General features: G+C 41.1%; 1 protein-coding gene across 2 annotated transcripts in view; it reads right to left on the reverse strand.

Moving 5' to 3' along the window:
- LOC139755962 (uncharacterized) overlaps nucleotides 1-26,624 on the reverse strand; it is a 223,175-nt gene that overhangs the window by 165,802 nt on the left and 30,749 nt on the right. For both annotated transcript variants that reach the window (XM_071674798.1, XM_071674799.1), the window contains exons 3-4: nucleotides 10,711-11,207; nucleotides 7,957-8,162 (exon numbers count right to left, since the gene is read on the reverse strand). In XM_071674798.1, coding sequence (XP_071530899.1) covers nucleotides 7,957-8,162; nucleotides 10,711-11,207 — 703 coding nt within the window. The remainder of the gene's footprint in view (nucleotides 1-7,956; nucleotides 8,163-10,710; nucleotides 11,208-26,624) is intronic.

A 26,624-nucleotide genomic window follows, 5' to 3' on the forward strand; every position in this document is an offset into this window, starting at 1 on the left:
GAAGCAAAAACCAAAGTAATATACCTATAGAAAGGGGAAAGTGAACCAGTATTGTGATGTAGGGCAAGCAAGTTTTGAAGCTAGCCTTGGAGAGCTTGTATGTCGGACCTCTTTCAAGTAAAGATGCAGAGCTAGAACCACCCCAGATGTGAGGGCAATTCTTCATACAAGGATGGATTGATATTTTGTATAAATGGAGGAACTCTTTGAAGAAGAGACATTTCGACATATAAACAGGGCTCCCTGTTTCTTAGTCAGACTTACCGTTTCCATAATATGGAGTTTCCAAGATGTAGTGGATGCTCCAGTAATCCTAAGTATGTTCGAGTCAATAGATGGAATTACAGAACCATCAAAGGAAAGAGGAAAGTTATGAGGAATTTTCAACAGAGAGGCACTAAACTTAACCAGGTTTCATCTACCTCACACAGATAACCTGTCCAAGGTTGAGTTAGTTGTGGAAGTTGTATAGAGATAAGAGGGAGATCGAGTGAGAGAATGAGCAAAACTGTAGAATGTGGAGGAATGAAGTGTTGAGTTGTTAGCACATGAGTGCATTTGGTTATGTGTGGAAGAAAGGAAATTGTTGATAAAAATGAGAAAAAGTGTTGGAGACAAGATAGAACCTTAAGGGACACCACTGTTGATAGAGAGAAGAGAGAGGCTGATCCATCAACAACCACAGAGATAGATTGGCATGTGAGGAAGCTAGATATGAGGGAGCAAAGTGAGAGATGGAAGCCAAAAGATGGGAGGTTGGAGATGGGACCCTGATGCAACACCCTGTCAAAAGCTTTTGTTATATCCAGGGCAGCTACTTAGGATTCCCCAAAATCTTTCAGGGATGATGACCAGATACTAGTTAGATAGGAAGCCATATTGGTCGTCTGAGATCATCAGATTGTCAAAGAAAGATTAAAATCTGTAGAATTAAGAGATCAGTAGGTCAGGAGAAACAATGGAAAACAGTGGTGGTTGGAAGACAGATCTTGAGCCAGATAACCTCATAGTTTATGGACTCAAGGTCCTCGAGGCTTGAACAGGTGTATTGGTGTTGGAACAAGCACGGACACCATCTTTGAACCAGATTCATAAGATGAGATTATGAAAAGGGTAGTTAGGGCATCATTAGACATTTGGGTCTCAGAGAGAAGTAAGATATTAGGGGAGGTACTGTACAGGTGGTATTCAACAGAAGAGCGGTTACCACAAATATTGGTATACCTGGTAAGTTGTATGGAAGAGTGATGATTGAGAGGGTGAAGGCATTGTATAGAGCATCAAGTTGGGGAGGAACAATGTGGTTTCAGGAGTGGTAGAGGATGTATGGATCAGGTGTTTACTCTGAAGAATTTGTGTGAAAAACACATAGAGAAACAGGATTTGTATGTGGCATTTATAGATTTGGAGAAAGCATATGGCAAAATTGATAGAGATGCCTCGTCTTATGAAAGCAGGAGGAAAGCTATTTGATGATGGGGAGAAAAGCTACTAGAAACTGTGAGAAGTCTCTGCCAAGAGTTTAAGGCATATGTATGTGGAGGAAAAGAGGAGAGTGAGTGGTTCCATGTGGTGGTTGTTCTGCAGCATGGGCATGTGATAATTATTTAATGTGTTTATGGGTGAGGTGGTGAGGAAGTTAAATGCAACAATCTTGGAGAGAGGGGTGAGTATGCAGGTGGTATAGGGTGGGATGGAGTTCTATGAAATGACAAAGCAATGGTAGTAGATTTAAGTGTGAAACTGCAGAAGTTGGTGACACAGTTTGGAAGTGTGTGTGAAAGGAGGAAGTTGAGAGTAAATGAAAATATAAGCAGCATTATTAGGTTTAGCAGGAGGAAAGCTATTTGATGATGGGGGAGAAAAGCTACTAGAAACTGAGAAGTTTCTGCCAAGACTGTAAGGCATATGTATGTGTAGGAAAAGAGGAAAGTGAGTGGTTCCATGTGGTGGTTGTTCTGCAGCATGCGTATGTGATAACTGTTTAATGTGTTTATGGGTGAGGTGATGAGGGAGTTAAATGCAACAATCTTGGAGAGAGGGGTGAGTATGCAGGTGGTATAGAGTGGGGTGGGGTGGGATGGAGGTCTATGAAATGACAAAGCAATGGTAGCAGATTCAAGTGTGAAACTGCAGAAATTGGTGACTGAGTTTGGAAGTGTGTGTGAAAGGAGGAAGTTGAGAGTAAATGAAAATATAAGCAGCATTATTAGGTTTAGCAGGGCAGAGGGACAAATTAGTTGGGGTGTGTGTTTGAATGGAGAAAATATGAAGAAGGAAAGGGGTGTTAGTTTGAAGAGAGAAAATTGTGGAGAAGGGAAGTGTTTCAGATACCTGGGAGTGGAGATGGTAGCAAGTTGAACTATGGAAGTAAAAGTGAGCCATAGGTGGGCGAGGGGTTAAAGTTTCAGAGAGCATTGAGGAATGTGTGGAAAGACAGGTCATTATATGAAAGGACAAAAATGGATATGTTTGAAGGTACAGTCGTGCCAGTGATGTTGTATGGGTAGAAGGCATAGATGGGTTTAAATCAGTGATGCTTGTATCGAGAAATACATATCATGTTTGAATTAAGGGGTTGTCACCCATAGTTTCTGAAAACTGGGCCTAGAAAAGGCCAGCATTTAAAGTTGATTAGAAGTAATATTGTAGTACATATGTCTTGCATAAGAAAACATAAGTGAATGGTTATAGTTATCTGAATGGTAGTATATTGTGTAGGAAATGAAATTATTGAGTACATTATGTAGTGTGAGGTGGTTTGATAAGTAATAAAAAGGTAAGAGAGATGTGTGGTAATAAACTGTGTGTGGTTGAGAGACTGGAAGAGGATATAATGGAATGGTTTGGACATATGGAAAGAATGAGTGTAGAGCAGCTGACAAAGATGATATATACGTCAGAAGTGGAGGGGAAAGTGAGAAGGGGAAGACCAAAGCAGAGATAGAAAGTTGGAGTGAAAAATATTTCAAGTGGTCTGGGTCTGAACATGCAGGAGGGTAAAAGGCATGTATAGGATACAGTGAATTGGAATGATGTGGTATACAGGGGTCACTGTGCTGTCGGTGGACTAAACCAGGGAATGTGATACAGCAAGGGTAAACCATGGAGAAGTTGTGTACTGAAAAAGGAATGGTGACTGGGATTACATAAGTATATGTGGGTGAACAGGAAAGAATATGTGAGCTTTATTGAATTACATACATATTTGAATGTGTTGAGAGAGGTAGGTGGTGTGGTGTCTGGTCATTACATGATGGAGGCAAGGGTGAACATTTGTAGAGGTTTTCAGAAAAGAGGAAATGATATGAGACAGGAGAGAGTTGTGAGAGTTAGTTAGCAAGGTAGTGCAAGGAAACAGATGAAAGAATGGCCCAACCTACCCACATACACATGTATACACGTCCACACATGCACATATACATACCTATACATTTCAGCGTATGCATATATATAAATACACTGACATATACATATATACACATGTACATAATTCATACTTGCTGCCTTCATTCATTCCCATTGCCACCCCGCCACACATGAAATGACAACCCCCTCCCCCTGCATGCACGCTAGGTAGCGCTAGGAAAAGACAACAGAGACCACATTCGTTCACACTCAGTCTCTAGCTGTCATGTATAATGCACCGAAACCTCAGCTCCCTTTCCACATCCAGGCCCCACACAACTTTCCATGGTTTACCCCAGACACTTCACATGCTCTGGTTGAATCCATTGACAGCACGTCGACCCTGGTATACCACATCGTTCCAATTCACCCTATTCCTTGCACACCTTTCACCCTCCTGCATGTTCAGGTCCCAATTGCTCAAAATCTTTTTTCACTCCATCTTTCCACCTCCAATTTGGTCTCCCACTTCTCTCGTTCCCTCCACCTCTGACACATATATCCTCTTTTTCAATCTTTCCTCACTCAATCTCTTCATGTGACCAAACCATTTCAAAACACCCTCTTCTGCTCTCTCAACCACACTCTTTTTCACTCTTTATTACCACACATCTCTCTTACCCTTTCATTACTTTCTTGATCAAACCACCTCACACCACATATTCTCCTCAAACATCTCATTTCCAACACGCCCACCCTCCTCCGCACAACTCTGTAGTCCACGCCTCGCAACCATATAACATTGTAGGAACCACTATTCCTTCAAACATAATAATTTTTGCTTTCTGAGATAATGTTCTCGTCTTCCACACATTTTTCAGTGCTCCCAGAACTTTAGCCCCCTCCCTAACCCTGTGACTTGCTTCTGCTTCCATGATACCATCCACTGCCAAATCCACTCCTAGATATCTAAAACACTTCACTTCCTCCAGTTTTTCTCCATTCAAACTTACCTCCCAATTGACTTGTACCTCAACCCAAGTGTACCTAATAACCTTGCTCTTATTCACATTTACTCTCAGCTTTCTTCTTTTACACGCTTTACCAAACTCAGATACACGTGTAAGGAAATAACAGAAGAGATGAGAGTATCATCTACCATTTCCAAAATCTTTGAATCCATCTCAACTCCCATGTCCTTAGATATTTTGAATCGCAAAGTCGTCTCACCAATCATCAGTATGGCTTCCATAAGGCAAGTTACAATGGTGATATTCTTTCCTATCTTATTAATGTCTGGTTATTGTCCATGGAAGATTTTGGGGAATCCTATGTAGTTGCCCTTAACAGATACAAAGCTTTTGATAGGGTTTGGCATTAGGGTCTCATATCTCAGCACCCTTCGTTTATCTTCCCTCCCTTACTTTGCTCCCTCATGTCTAAGCTCCCTTCTTTTGGTTCCATCCTTTACTTTGCTCCTTCATGTCTAGCTTTCTCTTCGGCCAATATTTCTCCATGGTTTTGATGAATTAACCTCATTTTCATCAACAGCTGTGTCCCCCAAAGTTCTGCCCTGTCCTCTGCATGCATTTTTTTGCCCTTTTCTTATCAACAGTTTCCTCCCTCCCACAAATGACCAAATGCACTCATAAGCTGACAACTCCATGCTGCATTCCTCAACATCCTTCAGTTCTGCTCCACATTCTCTCACTCATTCTGCATCTTATCTCGACACAACTTTCTCTTAAACTCAGAGTTGGATAGGATATCTCAGTGGGGTAAACAAAATCTGATTAAGCTTAATGCCTCCAAGACCCAGTTTTTACCCTTCTCTATCGAAAATTCCTCACAACTTTCTCTCTCTTTTGACAGTTCTGTAATTCCACCTCTTGACTCATTGAAACATAATTGATGTTATAGTAACATCCACCCTTTCTTGGAAACCTTATGATATGGAAACAGCAAAGTCTGTCTCTGAGAAACTCCTGTGTAGGTATTGAAATTTTTTTCTTCTAAACATTTGCTCTGTTCATACAAAGGATGGATCTGTCCTTGTATGGAGTACTGCTCTTGCACCTAGGGTGGTTCTAGCTGTGTATCCTTACTTGAGAGTTGAGTCAAAATCAGTCTAACTAATAAAATCTCCCTAGCTAACTTCAAAACTTGACTCAGTTGCCCTTTGCCGCATTGTTGGTTCACTTCCCTTTGTCTATATGTATTACTTTGGTTTTTGCTCCTGAGAGCTGCTGCATCGCATGATGGGCCATTTTGATAACTTTCTTTCCCTATACCTTGAAGCTTTGGAACTCTCTACCCTCCCATGTCTTTCCTAATAACTATGATCTGGCACATTTTTAAAAGACAGGCTTTTCACTTTCACAAAAATTCATAAATGCTTTCCCTTATCAGAATTCATAAATGCTTTCCCTTGTCTCTCCTTTTTCCCTTTCTTAATCCTTTCTACATTTCAATTAAGGATCGGCCTTAGTGTGGATTTTTGTCTATGACTGAAGCCTCCAACAACTACAGCAAAAGTGGGAGAGAAGTGTATGGCATGTGGAATTTGGGAAGTGAGAAAATCAGAAAGGGTAGTGAGTAGTGGGATGATGAAGTAAAGTTGCTAGTGAAGAAGAAAGAGAGGTGTATTGGGAATACTTACAGGGAGGGACTGTGAATGATTAGGAAATCTACAAGAGAAAGCAGCAGGAAGTTAAGAGGAAAGTGCAGGGAATGAAAAAAGGGTAAATGATGTTGCCGAGTTTGTCAACAAACTTCTGGGAGGATAAGATGTATTGGAAGGAGCTAGATAGTATAAGAAAATGAGAACTAGTGTACATTGGTGAAGGGGGCAAATGGGGAAGTGGTAACAGGCACTGATGTGAGAATATTACACACTGTACTAGTATATTACAAATTAATTATATAATATTATTATGTGAATAAGAGCAAGGTTATTAGGTTCAGTAGGGTTAAGGGACAAGTTAATTGGGAGGTAAGTTTGAATGGAGAAAAACTGGAGGAAGTGAAATATTTTAGATATCTGGGAGTGGTCTTAGCAGGGGATGGAACCATGGAAGCGGAGGTGAGTCACAGGATGGGGAAGGGGTTGAAGGTTCTAGGAGCTTTGAAGAATGTGTGGGAGAGAACATTATCTCAGAGAGCAAAAATGGGTATGTTTGAAGGAATAGTGGTTCAACAATGTTAAATGGTTGCAAGGCATGGGCTATAGATAGGGTTGTGCGTAGGAGGATGAATGTGTTGGAAATTAAATGTCTGAGGACAATATGTGATGTGAGGTGGTTTGATCGAGTAAGTAATGAAAGGTTAAGAGATGTGTGGTAATAAAAAGAGCATGGTTGAGAGAGCAGAAGAGGGTGTATTGAAAGGTTTGGACACATGGAGAGAGTGAGTAAGGAAAGATTGACAAAGAGGATATATGTGTCAGAGGTGGAGGAAGAAGGAGAATTGGGAGACCAAATTGGGGATGGGTGGATGGAGTGAAAAAGATTTTGAGTGTTTGGGGCCTGAACATACAGGAGGGTTAAAGGCGTGCAAGGAATAGAGTGAATTGGAACAATGTGGTGTACCAGGGTCAATGTGCAATCAACGGATGGAAACAGAGCATGTGAAGTGTCTGGGGTAAACCATGAAAAGGTCTGTGGGGCCTGGATGTGGAAAGAGAGCCATAGTTTCGATGCATTACACATGACAGCTAGAGACTGAGTGTGAACAAATGTGGCCATTTTTTGTCTTTTCCTGGCATTACCTCGCTGGAGGAGGAGGGGTGGGGGATGCTATTTCCTGTGTGGCAGGGTCGCAACAGGAATGAATGAAGGCAGCAAGTATGAATATGTCCATGTGTATTTCTTCATATGTCTGTGTATGTATATGTAGGTATACATTGAAATGTATATGCATGTATATATGCGTACATGGGCATTTATTTATATACATGTGTATGTAGGTGGGTTGGACCATTCCTCATCTGTTTCCTTGCGCTACCTCGATGACTTGGGAGATGGTGATTAAGTATAATAAATGATAAGATATATATATATTATGTATTGCATTAGCACATTCATAATGTATTGTGTCATAGATAGTATGTTTACTCTTAAGTTATTTGTTTATGTTTATGCTCATTTACCCCTCAAGAATCAGCTGTTAAAACCACAATGAGTCCAGTTGGCCTTGGCTAGATGCAGCCCATGTCTAAGTGGCACTTGCCTGATGTATGGAAGGAATTGTTGAATACTCTGAACCTCTTGCAATGTTCATTAAATTGGAATACATTAAGTGTGCAAAATCAAAACTGCAGTTGATAGTACCATGGAACAAGGGATTTCTACAGTTCATGCAGAGGGACCTTGCCTTTAGGGTATGGTTTACAACATGTTATTATTCATATATTTAATTGCTGTTGCCTATGGTTATTCTAAAGTGAGCAGGTTTTTCTCATTTTCCAAGCTTACTGGCTTCCCTTTCAGAAGAAATAGCTTTACATGAATTGAAACTCATTTTTTTTGTTTTTCACCTTAATGTCTTTGGCTAAAATTTATGAATACATCAAATGTACTACCATCATAAAATTGTTTAAAGTTTACTAACCTTTTTCCCTGGAAAGTTTATTAACAGTAGCTTTAAGCTGTGTGTGTCGATTGTTTATGTCAATGATGCCTGTCTTGATCTCATCTAGAAAGGTGACAATCCTATCCAGTTCATTGTCAGTTGTTTCCATGCGGTGGCGAAGGGCATTGCTTAGCTCATTGATTACACTTTTACGCTCCTCTGCTTGCAGCTCTATTCGTGTGAGTCTAGGAAAGAAAGAATGATCAAACTTAAGGACATGATAATTAAGTTTAGATGTGTTCAAATTATTGTCATCTCAATTTTAGGGGGATTAATGAGTGGATATGTAGCATCCCATGAAATTTTTTCAATCATATAATGCTCTGGCTGTTTCATCATCATTTTTTCTCTTATGTCATCTGTAAACAAATGGTTTACAGATGACATCAGTGGTGTTCTAATTAGTTTCCAAAGATTGATTGTTCTGAAATTTTAGGGAAGTGATACTTGTGTTTGAAAATACATACCAAGTTCAAATTAAGGGGTTGTCCTGTCTACAGTTTCTGAAAAATGGGTCCAGAAAAGGCCAGTATTTAAAGTTGATTAGAAGCAATATTGTAGCACATATGACTTGTATAAGAAAGCATAAGTGAATGGTTATAGTTATATGGACGCCAGACCTATAAATTTAACAAAGGGCCAGTTTTCAAACATGCACAAATGTAAGATTCAAGTATATGACTTATACTTCATAACAGAAGTGTTGATTTATAATATCAAATCGTATGTAGCATTTATGGATCTGGAGAAGGCATATGATAGAGTTGATAGAGATGCTCTGTGGAAGGTATTAAGAATATATGGTGTGGGAGGAAAGTTGTTAGAAGCAGTGAAAAGTTTTTATCGAGGATGTAAGGCATGTGTACGTGTAGGAAGAGAGGAAAGTGATTGGTTCTCAGTGAATGTAGGTTTGCGGCAGGGGTGTGTGATGTCTCCATGGTTGTTTAATTTGTTTATGGATGGGGTTGTTAGGGAGGTAAATGCAAGAGTTTTGGAAAGAGGGGCAAGTATGAAGTCTGTTGGGGATGAGAGAGCTTGGGAAGTGAGTCAGTTGTTGTTCGCTGATGACACAGCGCTGGTGGCTGATTCATGTGTGAAACTGCAGAAGCTGGTGACTGAGTTTGGTAAAGTGTGTGGAAGAAGAAAGTTAAGAGTAAATGTGAATAAGAGCAAGGTTATTAGGTACAGTAGGGTTGAGGGTCAAGTCAATTGGGAGGTGAGTGTGAATGGAGAAAAACTGGAGGAAGTAAAGTGTTTTAGATATCTGGGAGTGGATCTGGCAGCGGATGGAACCATGGAAGCGGAAGTGGATCATAGGGTGGGGGAGGGGGCGAAAATTCTGGGGGCCTTGAAGAATGTGTGGAAGTCGAGAACATTATCTCGGAAAGCAAAAATGGGTATGTTTGAAGGAATAGTGGTTCCAACAATGTTGTATGGTTGCGAGGCGTGGGCTATGGATAGAGTTGTGCGCAGGAGGATGGATGTGCTGGAAATGAGATGTTTGAGGACAATGTGTGGTGTGAGGTGGTTTGATCGAGTGAGTAACGTAAGGGTAAGAGAGATGTGTGGAAATAAAAAGAGCGTGGTTGAGAGAGCAGAAGAGGGTGTTTTGAAGTGGTTTGGGCACATGGAGAGGATGAGTGAGGAAAGATTGACCAAGAGGATATATGTGTCGGAGGTGGAGGGAACAAGGAGAAGAGGGAGACCAAATTGGAGGTGGAAAGATGGAGTGAAAAAGATTTTGTGTGATCGGGGCCTGAACATGCAGGAGGGTGAAAGGAGGGCAAGGAATAGAGTGAATTGGAGCGATGTGGTATACCGGGGCTGACGTGCTGTCAGTGGATTGAATCAAGGCATGTGAAGCGTCTGGGGTAAACCATGGAAAGCTGTGTAGGTATGTATATTTGCGTGTGTGGACGTATGTATATACATGTGTATGGGGGTGGGTTGGGCCATTTCTTTCGTCTGTTTCCTTGCGCTACCTCGCAAACGCGGGAGACAGCGACAAAGTATAAAAAAAAAAAAAAAAATTAATCACCTTGCTTTGGCCATATCATGCATCAGTAGGTGGCTTTTTTTTTGTTTTGTATTATATCTGTAACCAGTAAAGCCTGTCATCAAATTAGCTGATTTTTCTGACTTTCTCATTTTTGTCTCATCCATACCTTATTCTGTTCTCTCTTTCACCTGTGGTATGTTGTCTTTGTCTTGTGTCCAAAATATCAGTGGTATCTGTTTTGTCTTCCTAATGTTGCTCAGCTCATGTTTCACCTTTAGTTCATGTTGCTCATATTTTGTCTAACTTGTGGTAATTGATAGCAATATTTTTTGTTTTGCCAATACTTCACAATACTTATTTTCTGTGTCCCCTGCAGTCTAACTTGATATCCTCTGCAACATCGGTAATTTTTTTGCCTGTCTGTTTCACTCATGGTGACTGATGTGTTAGTTTTACTTGCCAATCCAGCTTATCCTCTATCTTCTCCAGTGTGTCACTTTTAATTCATGTTGTATGTCTTTTGTCTCACATATAATCAGTGTTATCTGTCTCTTTCTTGGTCAGAGTTAATGATGCTTGTTGTATTTCTTCCCTACTTTGTTTTGTGTTTGTCATTATTTCTTCTCTGTCCCATGTAGTTTATACTGCCTTGCCTGTTTCATATGTAGTTCATGGTCTCTGTCTTAGATTATATGTATATAATCTGTAGTTTAGAGGGCTTTTCCTCAACTTACCTGTAGTTTATTAAGTCTATTCTTTCTGCCCGTTGATTTTGCAGTGTCTCACTGGCAGCTAGCCTGTCACTGATGCGTTGAAGCAAGAGAATAGTAGTGTCCATTTGATGATGGGCGACATCCAGATCTGATAACCCTTCGGTAACACTGCTATCACCATCTCCAACAGTGCTGGAGCTCCCTTCATTTGGCCGTGCACTACTTCCACCACTACCTTGCTGCCTTACACCACCACCACCATGTTGCCTTGCACCACCACCACCATACTGCCTAGCACCACTGCCACCATACTGCCTAGTACCACCTCTTCCATACTGCCTTGCTCCACCACTACCAAACTGCCTCCTTCCTCCACCAAACTGCCTGCTACCACTACTTGATTGACTGCTATTACCACCAGTCCCACTACTTCCATCACCAGATCCAAAACCTCCATAGTAACCATCATCATCACTGCTTACACTGGCACCATCACTATGGCTCTCATTACCACTGAGCTGAAGAAAAAGAAAAAATTGTGAAGTTACACATATGGTAGTCAAAGAACAATATTGGTCATTATTGTTTATCTTGACAGATGAACCTGACTTAGTCTAAATGTATGCTGGGTTAGGAGGTTAAAGCCATCACGAACATTAGGGCCACCTTTCACTGCTGCAGTTTTTACCTCCCTGCCATAAAGCACAGAAGTAGTTCCTCCCAGTGACACTCAAATTAAAGAAAATAAATGTGGAAGAGTACTAAATAATTTTGAATTTCACTAAACAACATATATTTCACCGAAAAATTGTGGTATTATTTGTGTGATGTCAACTGGTCAAGCAATTATTGGACTGCATTCTCAGTCATTGAAATGTATTAAACGTACAAATCATAGCTCTCTCTATGATGATACGAACCAGAATAGGCAGAAATATGAAATGTGAAAGGCATATCAAAACAGGAGACCATGAGAGAACAAGGAACAGATAAAAAAATTGTTTGAGAATATACTGACTGCAATAATACACTAAACTAGTAAAATACTTAAAAAAAGACGAGGAAATTCCTGGCAAAACATCAGACCTTGGAAAATTGGAAATGAATTAACTGTGACTGAGAAATTGAATAAACAGTTGAATGAAAACCCCAAGTCCAAAAACCAATAAAGATAAAAAAAAAGAAATGATGAATTTGTGGAAAACATTTATTAGATATACAAAGTCTGATGCTTAAGAACTCCAAAATCAGGATGAACTATATTAGTGAATATATAAGGGACAAATGGTGTGGGAGGCAAGTTGTTGGAAGCAGTGAAAAGTTTTTATCGAGGTTGTAAGGCATGTGTACGTGTAGGAAGAGAGGAAAGTGATTGGTTCTCAGTGAATGTAGGTTTGCGGCAGGGGTGTGTGATGTCTCCATGGTTGTTTAATTTGTTTATGGATTGGGTTGTTAGGGAGGTGAATGCAAGAGTTTTGGAAAGAGGGGCAAGTATGAAGTCTGGTGTGGATGAGAGAGCTTGGGAAGTGAGTCAGTTGTTGTTCGCTGATGATACAGCGCTGGTGGCTGATTCATGTGAGAAACTGCAGAAGCTGGTGACTGAGTTTGGTAAAGTGTGTGAAAGAAGAAAGTTAAGAGTAAATGTGAATAAGAGCAAGGTTATTAGGTACAGTAGGGTTGAGGGTCAAGTCAATTGGGAGGTAAGTTTGAATGGAGAAAAACTGGAGGAAATAAAGTGTTTTAGATATCTGGGAGTGGATCTGGCAGTGGATGGAACCATGGAAGCGGAAGTGGATCATAGGGTGGGGGAGGGCGCGAAAATCCTGGGAGCCTTGAAGAATGTGTGGAAGTCGAGAACATTATCTCGGAAAGCAAAAATGGGTATGTTTGAAGGAATAGTGGTTCCAACAATTTTGTATGGTTGCAAGGCGTAGGCTATGGATAGAGTTGTGTGCAGGAGGGTGGATGTGCTGGAAATGAGATGTTTGAGGACAATGTATGGTGTGAGGTGGTTTGATCGAGTAAGTAACGTAAGGGTAAGAGAGATGTGTGGAAATAAAAAGAGCGTGGTTGAGAGAGCAGAAGAGGGTGTTTTGAAATGGTTTGGGCACATGGAGAGAATGAGTGAGGAAAGATTGACCAAGAGGATATATGTGTCGGAGGTGGAGGGAACAAGGAGAAGTGGGAGACCAAATTGGAGGTGGAAAGATGGAGTGAAAAAGATTTTGTGTGATCGGGGCCTGAACATGCAGGAGGGTGAAAGGAGGGCAAGGAATAGAGTGAATTGGATCGATGTGGTATACCGGGGTTGACGTGCAGTCAGTGGATTGAATCAGGGCATGTGAAGCGTCTGGGATAAACCATGGAAAGCTGTGTAGGTGTGTATATTTGCGTGTGTGGACGTGTATGTATATACATGTGTATGGGGGTGGGTTGGGCCATTTCTTTCATCTGTTTCCTTGCGCTACCTCGCAAACGCGGGAGACAGCGAAAAAAAAGAAAAAAAAAATAAGGGACAAAAACATCTGAGAAATGAAGCGGACTTTAGATCAGATATGATGAAACTCAAACAAGAACTCAAAGAGGGGGTTGTTGCGGTTTATGTATACCTTAAGCTAGAAAAAAAAGATTATGAAGATGAGCTACAACTGTGTGAATTGATTGTAGTAGTAAATATCCCAATTATAAACACAATAAATCTAGTATCATATAGCCCACCAAACACAATGAAGAATTACTGTGAGAAAATATTAAATGTTGAAGACAATCAGGTTATAGTATCAAAGAAATCACCACAGCATACAGTATAGAAGTAAATGAATCTGAACATAATTCAACAATTGAGGCCAACAACTGATTTAATGACATAAATTTTCACCATGACAAAACAGATTGGAGAATGGTCACTGAAGGTATTTTAAACTCAAAGTAGGATGATATCTTCAAGGGCAATAATCTAACAACAAACATGAAAGTATACTGAGAAAATAACATAGATAGGAAATAAACTAATATCAAACAAAAAAAGAATGATAGTGTAAACTGGACATTGCCAAGAGACAGAAGACAGTGAATGAATAGAATATCATGAATTAAAGAAATGGATAGCAATGAGCACAGTACAAATAAATGAGCTCGTTGAGAAAATAAAGAATGCGGATGTGGAGATAATGAAATCCTACTGAAGTGAACATAAAATGAAGTAGGAAAGAGTTATACAAAACATGGAAAGGAACTTAAAATTACTGTTCATGTACATGAACAAAGAAAAAACTAGAATTCAGGGATTGGATCCATTAAAGTATGAGAAAGTTATGAAAATGACCCATTGGAAATATGTAGGATGTTACTAAGACAATACAGATTATTTTTCATCTTGGAAGGCAGCAAGAAATTAAATGAAGTTAACCAACATGATTCAATAGCTTGGAGAAAATTTGGTCCTGGGATGAAATGGAATCCCAGCCACCACCCCCCAAGAATACAAAAACAACAGTAGCTAAACCAGTGATTATTATTGGTTAGGCAACATATGGACAAAAGCAAAATTGCAGATATTCTCACATTGTTGTACATAACACCAATACCCTAAGGAAGATCTAATCCAGTACAAACCAGTTAGCTTGATTTTATACATAATGAAAGTCTTTTAAAGAGTGATAAAAGGGCATTTATTAGCACATTTGATTAAAAGAATACATAAATGAAGGCCAGCATGGATTTATAGCTGGGAAAAAGGACATAAACCCAATTATTAGTCCATTACAATGACAGGAAAGTTTAATGCTAGGTAGGACAATGAATGGTTTTTTCAATTTCGCAAAGGCATTTGATTAAGTATACTACAGAATTTTTTTTAGAGAAAGTAGTTGAATATAACATTAACTGTAAGATAGGGAGATGGATTAGTGAGTCTTTAACCAACAGAAAGTTCAAAGCAGTAGCAATTAGAACCATATCACATAAAAGTATGTGACCTCTCTGGGGGTACCACAGGGCACAATGGTAGCCTCATTTCTCATTACTGTATAACATTGGTATCAAATGTTGGAATAGGCAAGTAACAGAATGTAGGGTGAAGAGCTTTCCCAATTAAAGCACATTAAGCAACGTGATTATAGTAGCTGAATAAATGATGATGCAAAAAGTCCTAGAGTTAATGTACAAATAGGCAGAAGGGAACCTGGTGGAATTTAATGAAGATGAATTTGAGTAAATATGTAATAGAAAGTGCAGAACACTTCAGAGACACTGTATAAAGGAATAGGAAGTGAGACAAATGTACAAGGTATGGGTGACCGAGGGGATGGAACATAGGAACTGCCATGAAAGGCTGCAAGAACTCAAACTGTATATCCTGGATTGAAGAAAATTCAATATTTGATAATCTGTGCATAAGTTGAAGTTTAAAGGAAAATGTATGGAACCTGAAATCATCTCAGACAGGAAGACACAGAGTTATCAGAAATGAGATAATGTAAGATATTCATACCTTACATTACCAGGGTGGTGAATCTTTCTTAAGTTTACCTGAAACTTGGTAATACATGCCATGCTACAGTCTTTCAGTTAATATAATGTTTATTTCTCCATCTACACTTGAACAAATCTTGAAAGAATATCTTTATGAGCAATTAAGAAAAAAAAAACAGTTTAATTCAACACAAGCCTATGAAGACAAGAATGTTTATATCAATCCAATTTTTTGCAAGTAGGAGACATGTCTGTCTCTAACAACTGAATATGTCTCAGATTTGCTAAAGTTAAGACACGTATTGATGCCCTTTTCTTCATAGGGGTTGACATGTGAATGGACTGAACCATGAATATGAAGCATTCGCAATTAACCATGGAAAGGTCTGTGGGGCCTGGATATGGAGAGGGAGTTGTGGTTTTGCTGTATTACAAATAACAGCTAGAGAGTGGATGTGAGCAAGCAAATGCATCCTTTCTTCGTTTAATCCTGGTGCTACCTCGAAAATGTGGGAAACTGTGATCAAGAGAGAAAGAGAGAAAATATATATTATTATTCTATTATTATTATACTTGGTCGCTATTTCCCATGTCAGCAAGGTAGCACCAGGAAACAGACAAAGAATGACCTATCCACTCATGTAAACGTGTATACATTCATGCACAAACATGTACATATTAACATATACAGACATATACACACTCACAGACTTGTACATAATCATACTTGCTTGCCTTTGCCTTTCCCGGCGCCACCCTGCCCCACAGAAAACAGCTTTGCCACCCCAGGCATCAGCAAGGTAGCACCAGGAAAACAGACAAAAAAAAAAGGCCACAGTCGTTCACACTCACTCTCTAGCTGTCATGTGTAATGCACTGAAACCACAGCTCCCTGTCCACATCCAAGCACCACAGACCTTTCCATGGTTTACCCCAGACGTTTCACATGCCCTGATTCAGTCCATTGACAGCACATCGACCCCAGTATACTACATTATTCCAATTCACCCTATTCCTTGCATGCCTCTCACCCTTATTTGTTCCCATCCCTCCACCTTCAATTGTGTTCCTCAATTCTCCTTGTTCCCTGTACCTCTGGCACATATATCCTCTACGTCAACCTTTCCTCATTCATTCTCTCCATATGTCCAAACCATTTCAACACACCCTCTTCTGCTCTCTCAACCACACTGTTATTACCATACATCTCTCTCACCCTCTTATTACTTACTTGAACAAACCACCTCACACCACATATTGTCCTCAGATGTCATTTCCAAAACATCCACCCTCCTACTTGAACAAACCACCTCACACCACATATTGTCCTCAGACACGTCCTTTCCAAAACATCCACCCTCCTCCATACAATCCTAAAAATAGCCCATGCCTCACAGTCATACAATACTGTTGGAACTACTATTCCTTCAAGCATACCCATTTTTGCTCTCTGAGATAATGTTCTCTTTTCCAGACGTTCTTCATTGCTCCCTGCACCTTCACCCCCTCCCCCACCCTATGACTCACTTCCACTCCCATGGTTCCATTTGCTGCAAAGTCCACTTCCAGATATCTAAAACACTTCACTTCCTCCAATTTCTCTCCATTCAAACTCACATCCTGTCCCTCAACCCTGCTGAGCCTAATGACCTTACTCTTATTCACATTTTCTCCTTTCTCCATCCACACACTTCTCCAAACCGAGTTACCACTTTCAGCATTTTCTTATTCAGATCGGCCACCAGTGCCGTGTCATTGGCGAACAACAACTGACTCACTCTCCAAGCCCTCTCATCCCCAACAGACTGCATATTTACCCCTCTCTCCAAAACTCATGCATTTACCTCCCTAACCACCCCATCCACAAACAAATTAAACAACCATGGGGACATCACACAGCCCTGCAGCAGACTGACCTTCACTGGGAACCAATCACTCTCTAGTCTTTCTACTCATATGCATGCCTTACACCCTTGATAGAAACTTTTCACTGCTTCTAGCAGCTTACCTCCCACACCACAAAGCATCTCTATCAACCTTATGATATGCCTTCTCCAGATCCATAAATGCTATATACAAATCCATCTGTTTTCTAAGAATTTCTCATGCACATTTTTCAAAGCAAACACATGATCCACACATCCTCTACCACTTCTGAAACCACGCTGCTCCTCCCCAATTTGATGCTCTGTACATGCCTTCACCCACTCAGTTATTATCCTCCCATACAATTTACCAGGAATACTCATCAAACTTATGTGTCTGTAGTTTGAACACTCACCTTCATTCTCTTAGCCTTTGTACAGTGGCATTATACATGCATTCTGCCAGTCCTCAGGCACTTCACCATGATTTATACATACATTGAATATCCTTACCAACATAACTGTCACCCCCTTTCTTAGTAAATTCATCTGCAATACCATCTAAACCATCCACACCTCTTCTCTCTTCACCACACCACCCTTCCTGAATCTCTCACTTTGCATATTGCTCCGACCAAAACACACTACATCTGCCACTCTATCATCAAACACATTCAACAAACACATTCACAATACTCACTTCATCACTACTTATCACTTACCCCCTTGCCCCCTTCACCGATGTTCCCATTTGTTCTCGTCCTACATATGTTATTTAACTTCTTACAAAACATCTTTTAATTCTCCCTAAAGTTTAATAATATTCTCTCACCCTCTTTTTCAACCCATGCACTTTCCTCTTGACCTCCTCCTGCTTTCTCTTATACAACTCCCAGTCATTTACACTCCTTCCTTGCAGATGTCATCCAAATCACTCTCTTTTCTCTTTTACTGACACCTTCTTCATCTCACTACCCACCTTTCTCAAGCAACATGCATCTTTTGCACATACCGTCACTGCTTCCCTGAATACATCCCATTCCTTACCCACTCTCTTCCCATCATTTGCTCTCACCTTTTGCCATTCAGCACTCAATCTCTTCTTGTATTTCCTCACACAAGTCTCCTTTCCAAGCTCACTTAGTCTCACCACTCTTCTCCCCGACATTCTCCCATCTTTTTTGAAAACCTCTACAAATCTTCACCTTCACCTCCACAAGATAGTGATCAGATATCCCACCAGCTGCCCCTTTCAGAACATTAGCATCCCAAAGTCTCTCTTTTACATGCTTGTCAATTAATATGTAATCTAATAATGCCTTTGGACCATCTCTTCTACTCACATATGTATACTTGTGTATACCTCTTTTTGAACCAGGTATTCCCAACCACCAGTCTTTTTTCGTCACACAAATCTGCAAGCTCTTCACCATTTCCATTAACAACACTGAATACCCCATGTACACCAATTATACCCTCAACTGACATGTTACATACATTCGCGTTTAAATCACTCATCGCTAGTACCCAAAACTTCTGACACACTCACTCGGCTGCTTCAAATCTTTCTTCTCATGACCAGGCACATAAGCACCAATAATCACCCATCTCTCTCCATCCACTTTCAGTTTTACCCACATCAGTCTAGAATTGACTTCCTTACACTCTTTCACACACTCCCACAGCTCTTGCTTTAGGAGTAGTCTACTCCTTCCTCTTGGCTTTTCACCAACCCCTGACTTCACTCTCAAGACTTTTCCAAACCATTTTTTCCCTTTACCCTTGAGCTTCGTTACACTCAAGAGCCAGAACATCCAGGTTTCTTTCCTCAAACATACACCCTATATGTCCTTTCCTCTCATCTTGGTTTTATCCACACACATTTAGACAGTCCAGTTTGAGCCTTTTTGGATTATGAGCTCTCCCCACTTCACTCCTGTTTCCTCTTAATGTACTTTTCTTCTACAGGGTTGACATAAGAAAGGACTGAACCATGCACGTGAAGCATCCGGGGTTAACCATGGAAAGGTCTGTGGGGCCTGGCTGTAGATAGGGAGTTGTGGTTTTGGTGGATTTCATATGACAGCTAGAGAATGTATGCAAGCGAGCAAATGCAGCCTTTTTTCGTCTGCTCCTGGTGCTACCTCAGATATGCAGAAAACGGCAATATATATATATATATATATATATATATATATATATATATATATATATATATATATATATATTTTTTTTTTTTTTTTTTTGTCGCTGTCTCCCGCGTTTGCGAGGTAGCGCAAGGAAACAGACGAAAGAAATGGCCCTAACCCCCCCCATACACATGTATATACATACGCCCACACACGCAAATATACATACCTACACAGCTTTCCATGGTTTACCCCAGACGCTTCACATGCCTTGATTCAATCCACTGACAGCACGTCAACCCCGGTATACCACAACGCTCCAATTCACTCTATTCCTTGCCCTCCTTTCACCCTCCTGCATGTTCAGGCCCCGATCACACAAAATCTTTTTCACTCCATCTTTCCACCTCCAATTTGGTCTCCCTCTTCTCCTTGTTCCCTCCACCTCCGACACATATATCCTCTTGGTCAATCTTTCCTCACTCATCTCTCCATATGCCCAAACCACTTCAAAACACCCTCTTCTGCTCTCTCAACCACGCTCTTTTTATTTCCACACATCTCTCTTACCCTTACGTTGCTCACTCGATCAAACCACCTCACACCACACATTGTCCTCAAACATCTCATTTCCAGCACATCCATCCTCCTGCGCACAACTCTATCCATAGCCCACGCCTCGCAACCATACAGCATTGTTGGAACCACTATTCCTTCAAACATACCCATTTTTGCTTTCCGAGATAATGTTCTCGACTTCCACACATTCTTCAAGGCCCCCAGGATTTTCGCCCCCTCCCCCACCCTATGATCCACCTCCGCTTCCATGGTTCCATCCGCTGCCAGATCCACTCCCAGATATCTAAAACACTTCACTTCCTCCAGTTTTTCTCCATTCAAACTCACCTCCCAATTGACTTGACCCTCAACCCTACTGTACCTAATAACCTTGCTCTTATTCACATTTACTCTTAACTTTCTTCTTCCACACACTTTTCCAAACTCAGTCACCAGCTTCTGCAGTTTCTCACATGAATCAGCCACCAGCGCTGTATCATCAGCGAACAACAACTGACTCACTTCCCAAGCTCTCTCATCCCCAACAGACTTCATACTTGCCCCTCTTTCCAAAACTCTTGCATTTACCTCCCTAACAACCCCATCCATATATATTTATATATATATATATATATATATATATATATATATATATATATATAGGGTTAGGAAGAATGATTTGGTAAACAGAGAAAAGGTAGTGAAAGTTTTGCGGAAGATGAAAGCTGGCAAGGCAGCGGGTTTGGATGGTATTGCAGTGGAATTTATTAAAAAGGGATGACTGTATTGTTTACTGGTTGGTGAGGGTATTTAATGTATGTATGGCTCATGGTGAAGTGCCTGAGGATTGGCAGAATGCATGCATAGTACCATTGTACAAAGGCAAAGGGGATAAAGGTGAGTGTTCAAATCACAGAGGTATAAGTTTGTTGAATATTCCTGGGAAATGATATGGGAGGGTATTGATTGAGAGGGTGAAGGCATGTACAGAGCATCAGACTGGGGAAGAGCAGTGTGGTTTCAGAAGTGGTAGAGGATGTGTGGATCAGGTGTTTGCTTTAAAGAATGTATGTGAGAAATACTTAGAAAAACAGATGGATATGTATGTAGCATTTATGGATCTGGAGAAGGCATATGATAAGAGGTGATAGAGATGCTCTGTGGAGGGTATTAAGAATATATGGTGTGGGAGGGATGTTGCTAGAAGCAGGATGTAAGGCATGTGTATGAGTAGGAAGAGAGGAAAGTGATTGGTTCTGAGTGAATGTCGGTTGGCGGCAGGGGTGCGTGATGCCTCCATGGTTGTTTAATTTGTTTATAGATGGGGTTGTTAGGGAGATTAATGCAAGAGTTTTGGAGAGAAGGGCAAGTATGCAGTCTGTTGTGGATGAGAGGGCTTGGGAAGTGTCAGTTGTAGTTTGCTGATACTACAGCGTTGGTGGCTGATTTGTGTAAGAAACTGGAGAAGCTGGTGACTGAGTTTGGTAAAGTGTGTGAAAGAAGAAAGCTGAGAGTAAATGTGAATAAGAGCAAGGTTATTAGGTACAGTAGGGTTGAGGGACAAGTCAATTGGGAGGTAAGTTTTAATGTTGAAAAACTGGAGGAAATGAAGTGTTTTAGATATCTGGGAGTGGGTTTAGCAGCGGATGGAACCATGGAAGCGGAAGTGAGTCACAGGGTAGGGGAGGGGGCAAAAGGTCTAGAAGCGTTGAAAAATGTATGGAAGGCGAGAACATTATCTCGGAAAGCAAAAATGGGTATGTTTGAAGGAATAGTGGTTCCAGCAATGTTATATGGTTGCGAGGCTTGGGATATAGATAGAGGTGTGCGAAGGAAGGTGGATGTGTTGGAAATGAGATGTTTGAGGACAATATGTGGTGTGAGGTGGTTTGATCGAGTAAGTAATGAAAGAGTAAGAGAGATGTTTAGTAATAAAAAGAGTGTGGTTGAGAGAGCAGAAGAGGGTGTTTTGAAATGATTTGGTCGTATGGATAGAATGAGCGAGGAAAAATTGACAAAGAGGATACATGTGTCAAAGGTGGAGGGAACGAGGAGAAGTGGGAGACCAAATTGGAGGTGGAAGAATGTAGTGAAAAAGATTTTGAGTGATCGGGGCCTGAACATGCAGGAGGGTGAAAGGCTTGCAAGGAATAGAGTGAATTGAAACGATGTGGTATACCGGGGTGGACGTGCTTTCAATGGATTGAACCAGGGCATGTGAAATGTCAGGGGTAAACCATGGAAAGTTTTGTAGGGCCTGGATGAGGAAAGGGAACTGTGGTTTCGGTGCATTATACATGACAGCTAGAGACTGAGTGTGAACGAATGTGGCCTTTATTGTCTTTTCTTAATGTGACCTCGCGCGCGTGAGGGAGAAGGGGTTGTCATTTCATGTGTGGCGGGGTGGCGACGGGAATGAATAAAGGCAGCAAGTATGGTTTATGTTCATATGAATATATGTAAATGTCTGTCTATGTATGAATATGTATATGTTGAAATATGTAGGTATGTATATGTGCGTGCGTGGACGTGTGTATATATATTTTTTTTTTTTTTTTTTGCTTTGTCGCTGTCTCCCGCGTTTGCGAGGTAGCGCAAGGAAACAGACGAAAGAAATGGCCCAACCCACCCCCATACACATGTATATACATACGTCCACACACGCAAATATACATACCTACACAGCTTTCCATGGTTTACCCCAGACGCTTCACATGCCTTGATTCAATCCACTGACAGCACGTCAACCCCGGTATACCACATCGCTCCAATTCACTCTATTCCTTGCCCTCCTTTCATCCTCCTGCATGTTCAGGCCCCGATCACACAAAATCTTTTTCACTCCATCTTTCCACCTCCAATTTGGTCTCCCTCTTCTCCTCGTTCCCTCCACCTCCGACACATATATCCTCTTGGTCAATCTTTCCTCACTCATTCTCTCCATGTGCCCAAACCACTTCAAAACACCCTCTTCTGCTCTCTCAACCACGCTCTTTTTATTTCCACACATCTCTCTTACCCTTACGTTACTCACTCGATCAAACCACCTCACACCACACATTGTCCTCAAACATCTCATTTCCAGCACATCCATCCTCCTGCGCACAACTCTATCCATAGCCCACGCCTCGCAACCATACAACATTGTTGGAACCACTATTTCTTCAAACATACCCATTTTTGCTTTCCAAGATAATGTTCTCGACTTCCACACATCCTTCAAGGCTCCCAGGATTTTCGCCCCCTCCCCACCCTATGATCCACTTCCGCTTCCATGGTTCTGTCCGCTGCCAGATCTACTCCCAGATATCTAAAACACTTTACTTCCTCCAGTTTTTCTCCATTCAAGCTTACCTCCCAGTTGACTTGACCCTCAACCCTACTGTACCTAATAACCTTGCTCTTATTCACATTTACTCTTAACTTTCTTCTTTCACACACTTTACCAAACTCAGTCACCAGCTTCTGCAGTTTCTCACATGAATCAGCCACCAACGCTGTATCATCAGCGAACAACAACTGACTCACTTCCCAAGCTCTCTCATCCCCAACAGACTTCATACTTGCCCCTCTTTCCAAAACTCTTGCATTCACCTCCCTAACAACCCCATCCATAAACAAATTAAACAACCATGGAGACATCACACACCCCTGCCGCAAACCTACATTCACTGAGAACCAATCACTTTCCTCTCTTCCTACACGTACACATGCCTTACATCCTCGATAAAAACTTTTCACTGCTTCTAACAACTTGCTTCCCACACCATATATTCTTAATACCTTCCACAGAGCATCTCTATCAACTCTATCATATGCCTTCTCCAGATCCATAAATGCTACATACAAATCCATTTGCTTTTCTAAGTATTTCTCACATACATCCTTCAAAGCAAACACCTGATCCACACATCCTCTACCACTTCTGAAACCACACTGCTCTTCCCCAACCTGATGCTCTGTAGATGCCCTCACCCTCTCAATCAATATTATATATATATATATATATATATATATATATATATATATATATATATATATATATATATATATATATATAAACTTGACTGAGTTTGGTAAAGTTTGTGGAAGAAGAAAGTTAAGAGTAAATGTGAATAAGAGCAAGGTTATTAGGTACAGTAGGGTTGAGGGTCAAGTCAATTGGGAGGTGAGTTTGAATGGAGAAAAACTGGAGGAAGTGAAGTGTTTTAGATATCTGGGAGTGGATCTGGCAGCGGATGGAACCATGGAAGCGGAAGTGGATCATAGGGTGGGGGAGGGGGCGAAAGTTCTGGGGGCCTTGAAGAATGTGTGGAAGTCGAGAACATTATCTCGGAAAGCAAAAATGGGTATGTTTGAAGGAATAGTGGTTCCAACAATGTTGTATGGTTGCGAGGCGTGGGCTATGGATAGAGTTGTGCGCAGGAGGATGGATGTGCTGGAAATGAGATGTTTGAGGACAATGTGTGGTGTGAGGTGGTTTGATCGAGTGAGTAACGTAAGGGTAAGAGAGATGTGTGGAAATAAAAAGAGCGTGGTTGAGAGAGCAGAAGAGGGTGTTTTGAAGTGGTTTGGGCACATGGAGAGAATGAGTGAGGAAAGATTGACCAAGAGGATATATGTGTCGGAGGTGGAGGGAACGATGAGAAGAGGGAGACCAAATTGGAGGTGGAAAGATGGAGTGAAAAAGATTTTGTGTGATCGGGGCCTGAACATGCAGGAGGGTGAAAGGAGGGCAAGGAATAGAGTGAATTGGAGCGATGTGGTATACCGGGGTTGACGTGCTGTCAGTGGATTGAATCAAGGCATGTGAAGCGTCTGGGGTAAACCATGGAAAGCTGTGTAGGTATGTATATTTGCGTGTGTGGACGTATGTATATACATGTGTATGGGGGGGGGGGGTGGGCCATTTCTTTCGTCTGTTTCCTTGCGCTACCTCGCAAACGCATGAGACAGCGACAAAGTATAATAATATAAATAAAAAAAAAAAAATATATATATATATATATATATATATATATATATATATATATATATATATATATATATATATAATATACAAACCTCCAACAGCCTGGATCGAACCCGGGACCCCTGTGCAAGAGGCAGGAATGCTAACCGCTAGGCTATGGGCATGACTAATAGGAAACAACTACTCGAACACTAAGTATGTATCGAAATATTCCTGAGTCCACGGGGATAATAAAACACAATAAGTTCCCAAGTACACTTTCGTGTAATAATCACATCATCAGGGGAGACACAAGAGAGAGATGAAAGTCAAATGGCGTCCCAGCCTCGTCGTTTCGATGTATATCAACTGACTATCACTGGGAATAAGGGAGAAAGAATACTTCCCACGCATTCCTCACGTGTCGTAGAAGGCAACTAAAGGGGATGGGAGCAGGGGGCTGCAAACCCTCCCCTCCTTGTATTTTAACTTTCTAAAAGGGGAAACAGAAGAAGGAGTCACGCGGGGAGTGCTCATCCTCCTCGAAGGCTCAGACTGGGGGTGTCTAAATGTGTGTGGATGTAACCAAGATGAGAAAAAAGGAGAGATAGGTAGTATGTTTGAGGAAAGGAACCTGGATGTTTTGGCTCTGAGTGAAACGAAGCTCAAGGGTAAAAGGGAAGATTGGTTTGGGAATGTCTTGGGAGTAAAGTCAGGGGTTAGTGAGAGGACAAGAGCAAGGGAAGGAGTAGCACTACTGAAACAGGAGTGGTGGGAGTATGTGATAGAGTGTAAGAAAGTAAACTCTAGGTTGATATGGGTAAAACTGAAAGTGGATGGAGAGAGATGGGTGATTATTGGTGCATATGCACTTGGGCATGAGAAGAAAGATCATGAGAGGGAAGTGTTTTGGGAGCAGCTAGGTGAGTGTGTTAGTGATTTTGATGCACGAGACCGGGTTATAGTGATAGGTGATTTGAATGCAAAGGTGAGTAATGTGGCAGTTGAGGGAATAATTGGTGTACATGGAGTGTTCAGTGTTGTAAATGGAAATGGTGAAGAGCTTGTAGATTTATGTGCTGAAAAAGGACTGGTGATTGGGAATAACTGGTTTAAAAAGAGAGATATACATATGTATACGTACCTAAGAAGGTATACGTACCTAAGAAGATATACATATGTATACGTACCTAAGAAGGTAACGCCAGAGAGCGTTATTAGATTACGTGTTAATTGATAGGCGCGCGAAAGAGAAGCTTTTGGATGTTAATGTGCTGAGAGGTGCAACTAGAGGGATGTCTGATCACTATCTTGTGGGGATGATGAAGATTTGTAGAGGTTTTCAGAAAAGTAGAGAGAATGTTGGGGTGAAGAGACTGGTGAGAGTAAGTGAGCTTGGGAAGGAGACTTGTGTAAGAAAGTACCAGGAGAGACTAGTACAGAATGGAAAAAGGTGAGAACAAAGGAGGTAAGGCGAGCTGGGGAGGAATGGGATGTATTTAGGGAAGCAGTGATGGCTTGCGCAAAAGATGCTTGTGGCATGAGAAGCGTGGGAGGTGGGCAGATTGGAAAGGGTAGTGAGTGGTGGGATGAAGAAGCAAGATTAGTGAAAGATAAGAGAGAGGCATATGGACGATTTTTGCAAGGAAATAATGCAAATGACTAGATGTACAAAAGAAAGAGGCAGGAGATCAAGAGAAAGGTGCAAGAGGTGAAAAAGGGCAAATGAGAGTTTGGGGGAGAGAGCATCATTAAATTTCAGGGAGAATAAAAAGATGTTTTGGAAAGAGGTAAAGAAAGTGAGTAAGACGAGGGAACAAATGGGAACTTCAGTGGAGGGGGCTAATGGGGAGATGATAACAAGTAGTGGTGATGTGAGAAGGAGATGGAGTGAGTATTTTGAAGGTTTGTTGAATGTGCTTGGTGATAGAGTGGCAGATATAGGGTGTTTTGGTCGAG

The sequence above is a fragment of the Panulirus ornatus genome, chromosome 20, assembly GCF_036320965.1.
Source record: "Panulirus ornatus isolate Po-2019 chromosome 20, ASM3632096v1, whole genome shotgun sequence".
Lineage (NCBI taxonomy): Eukaryota > Metazoa > Arthropoda > Malacostraca > Decapoda > Palinuridae > Panulirus > Panulirus ornatus.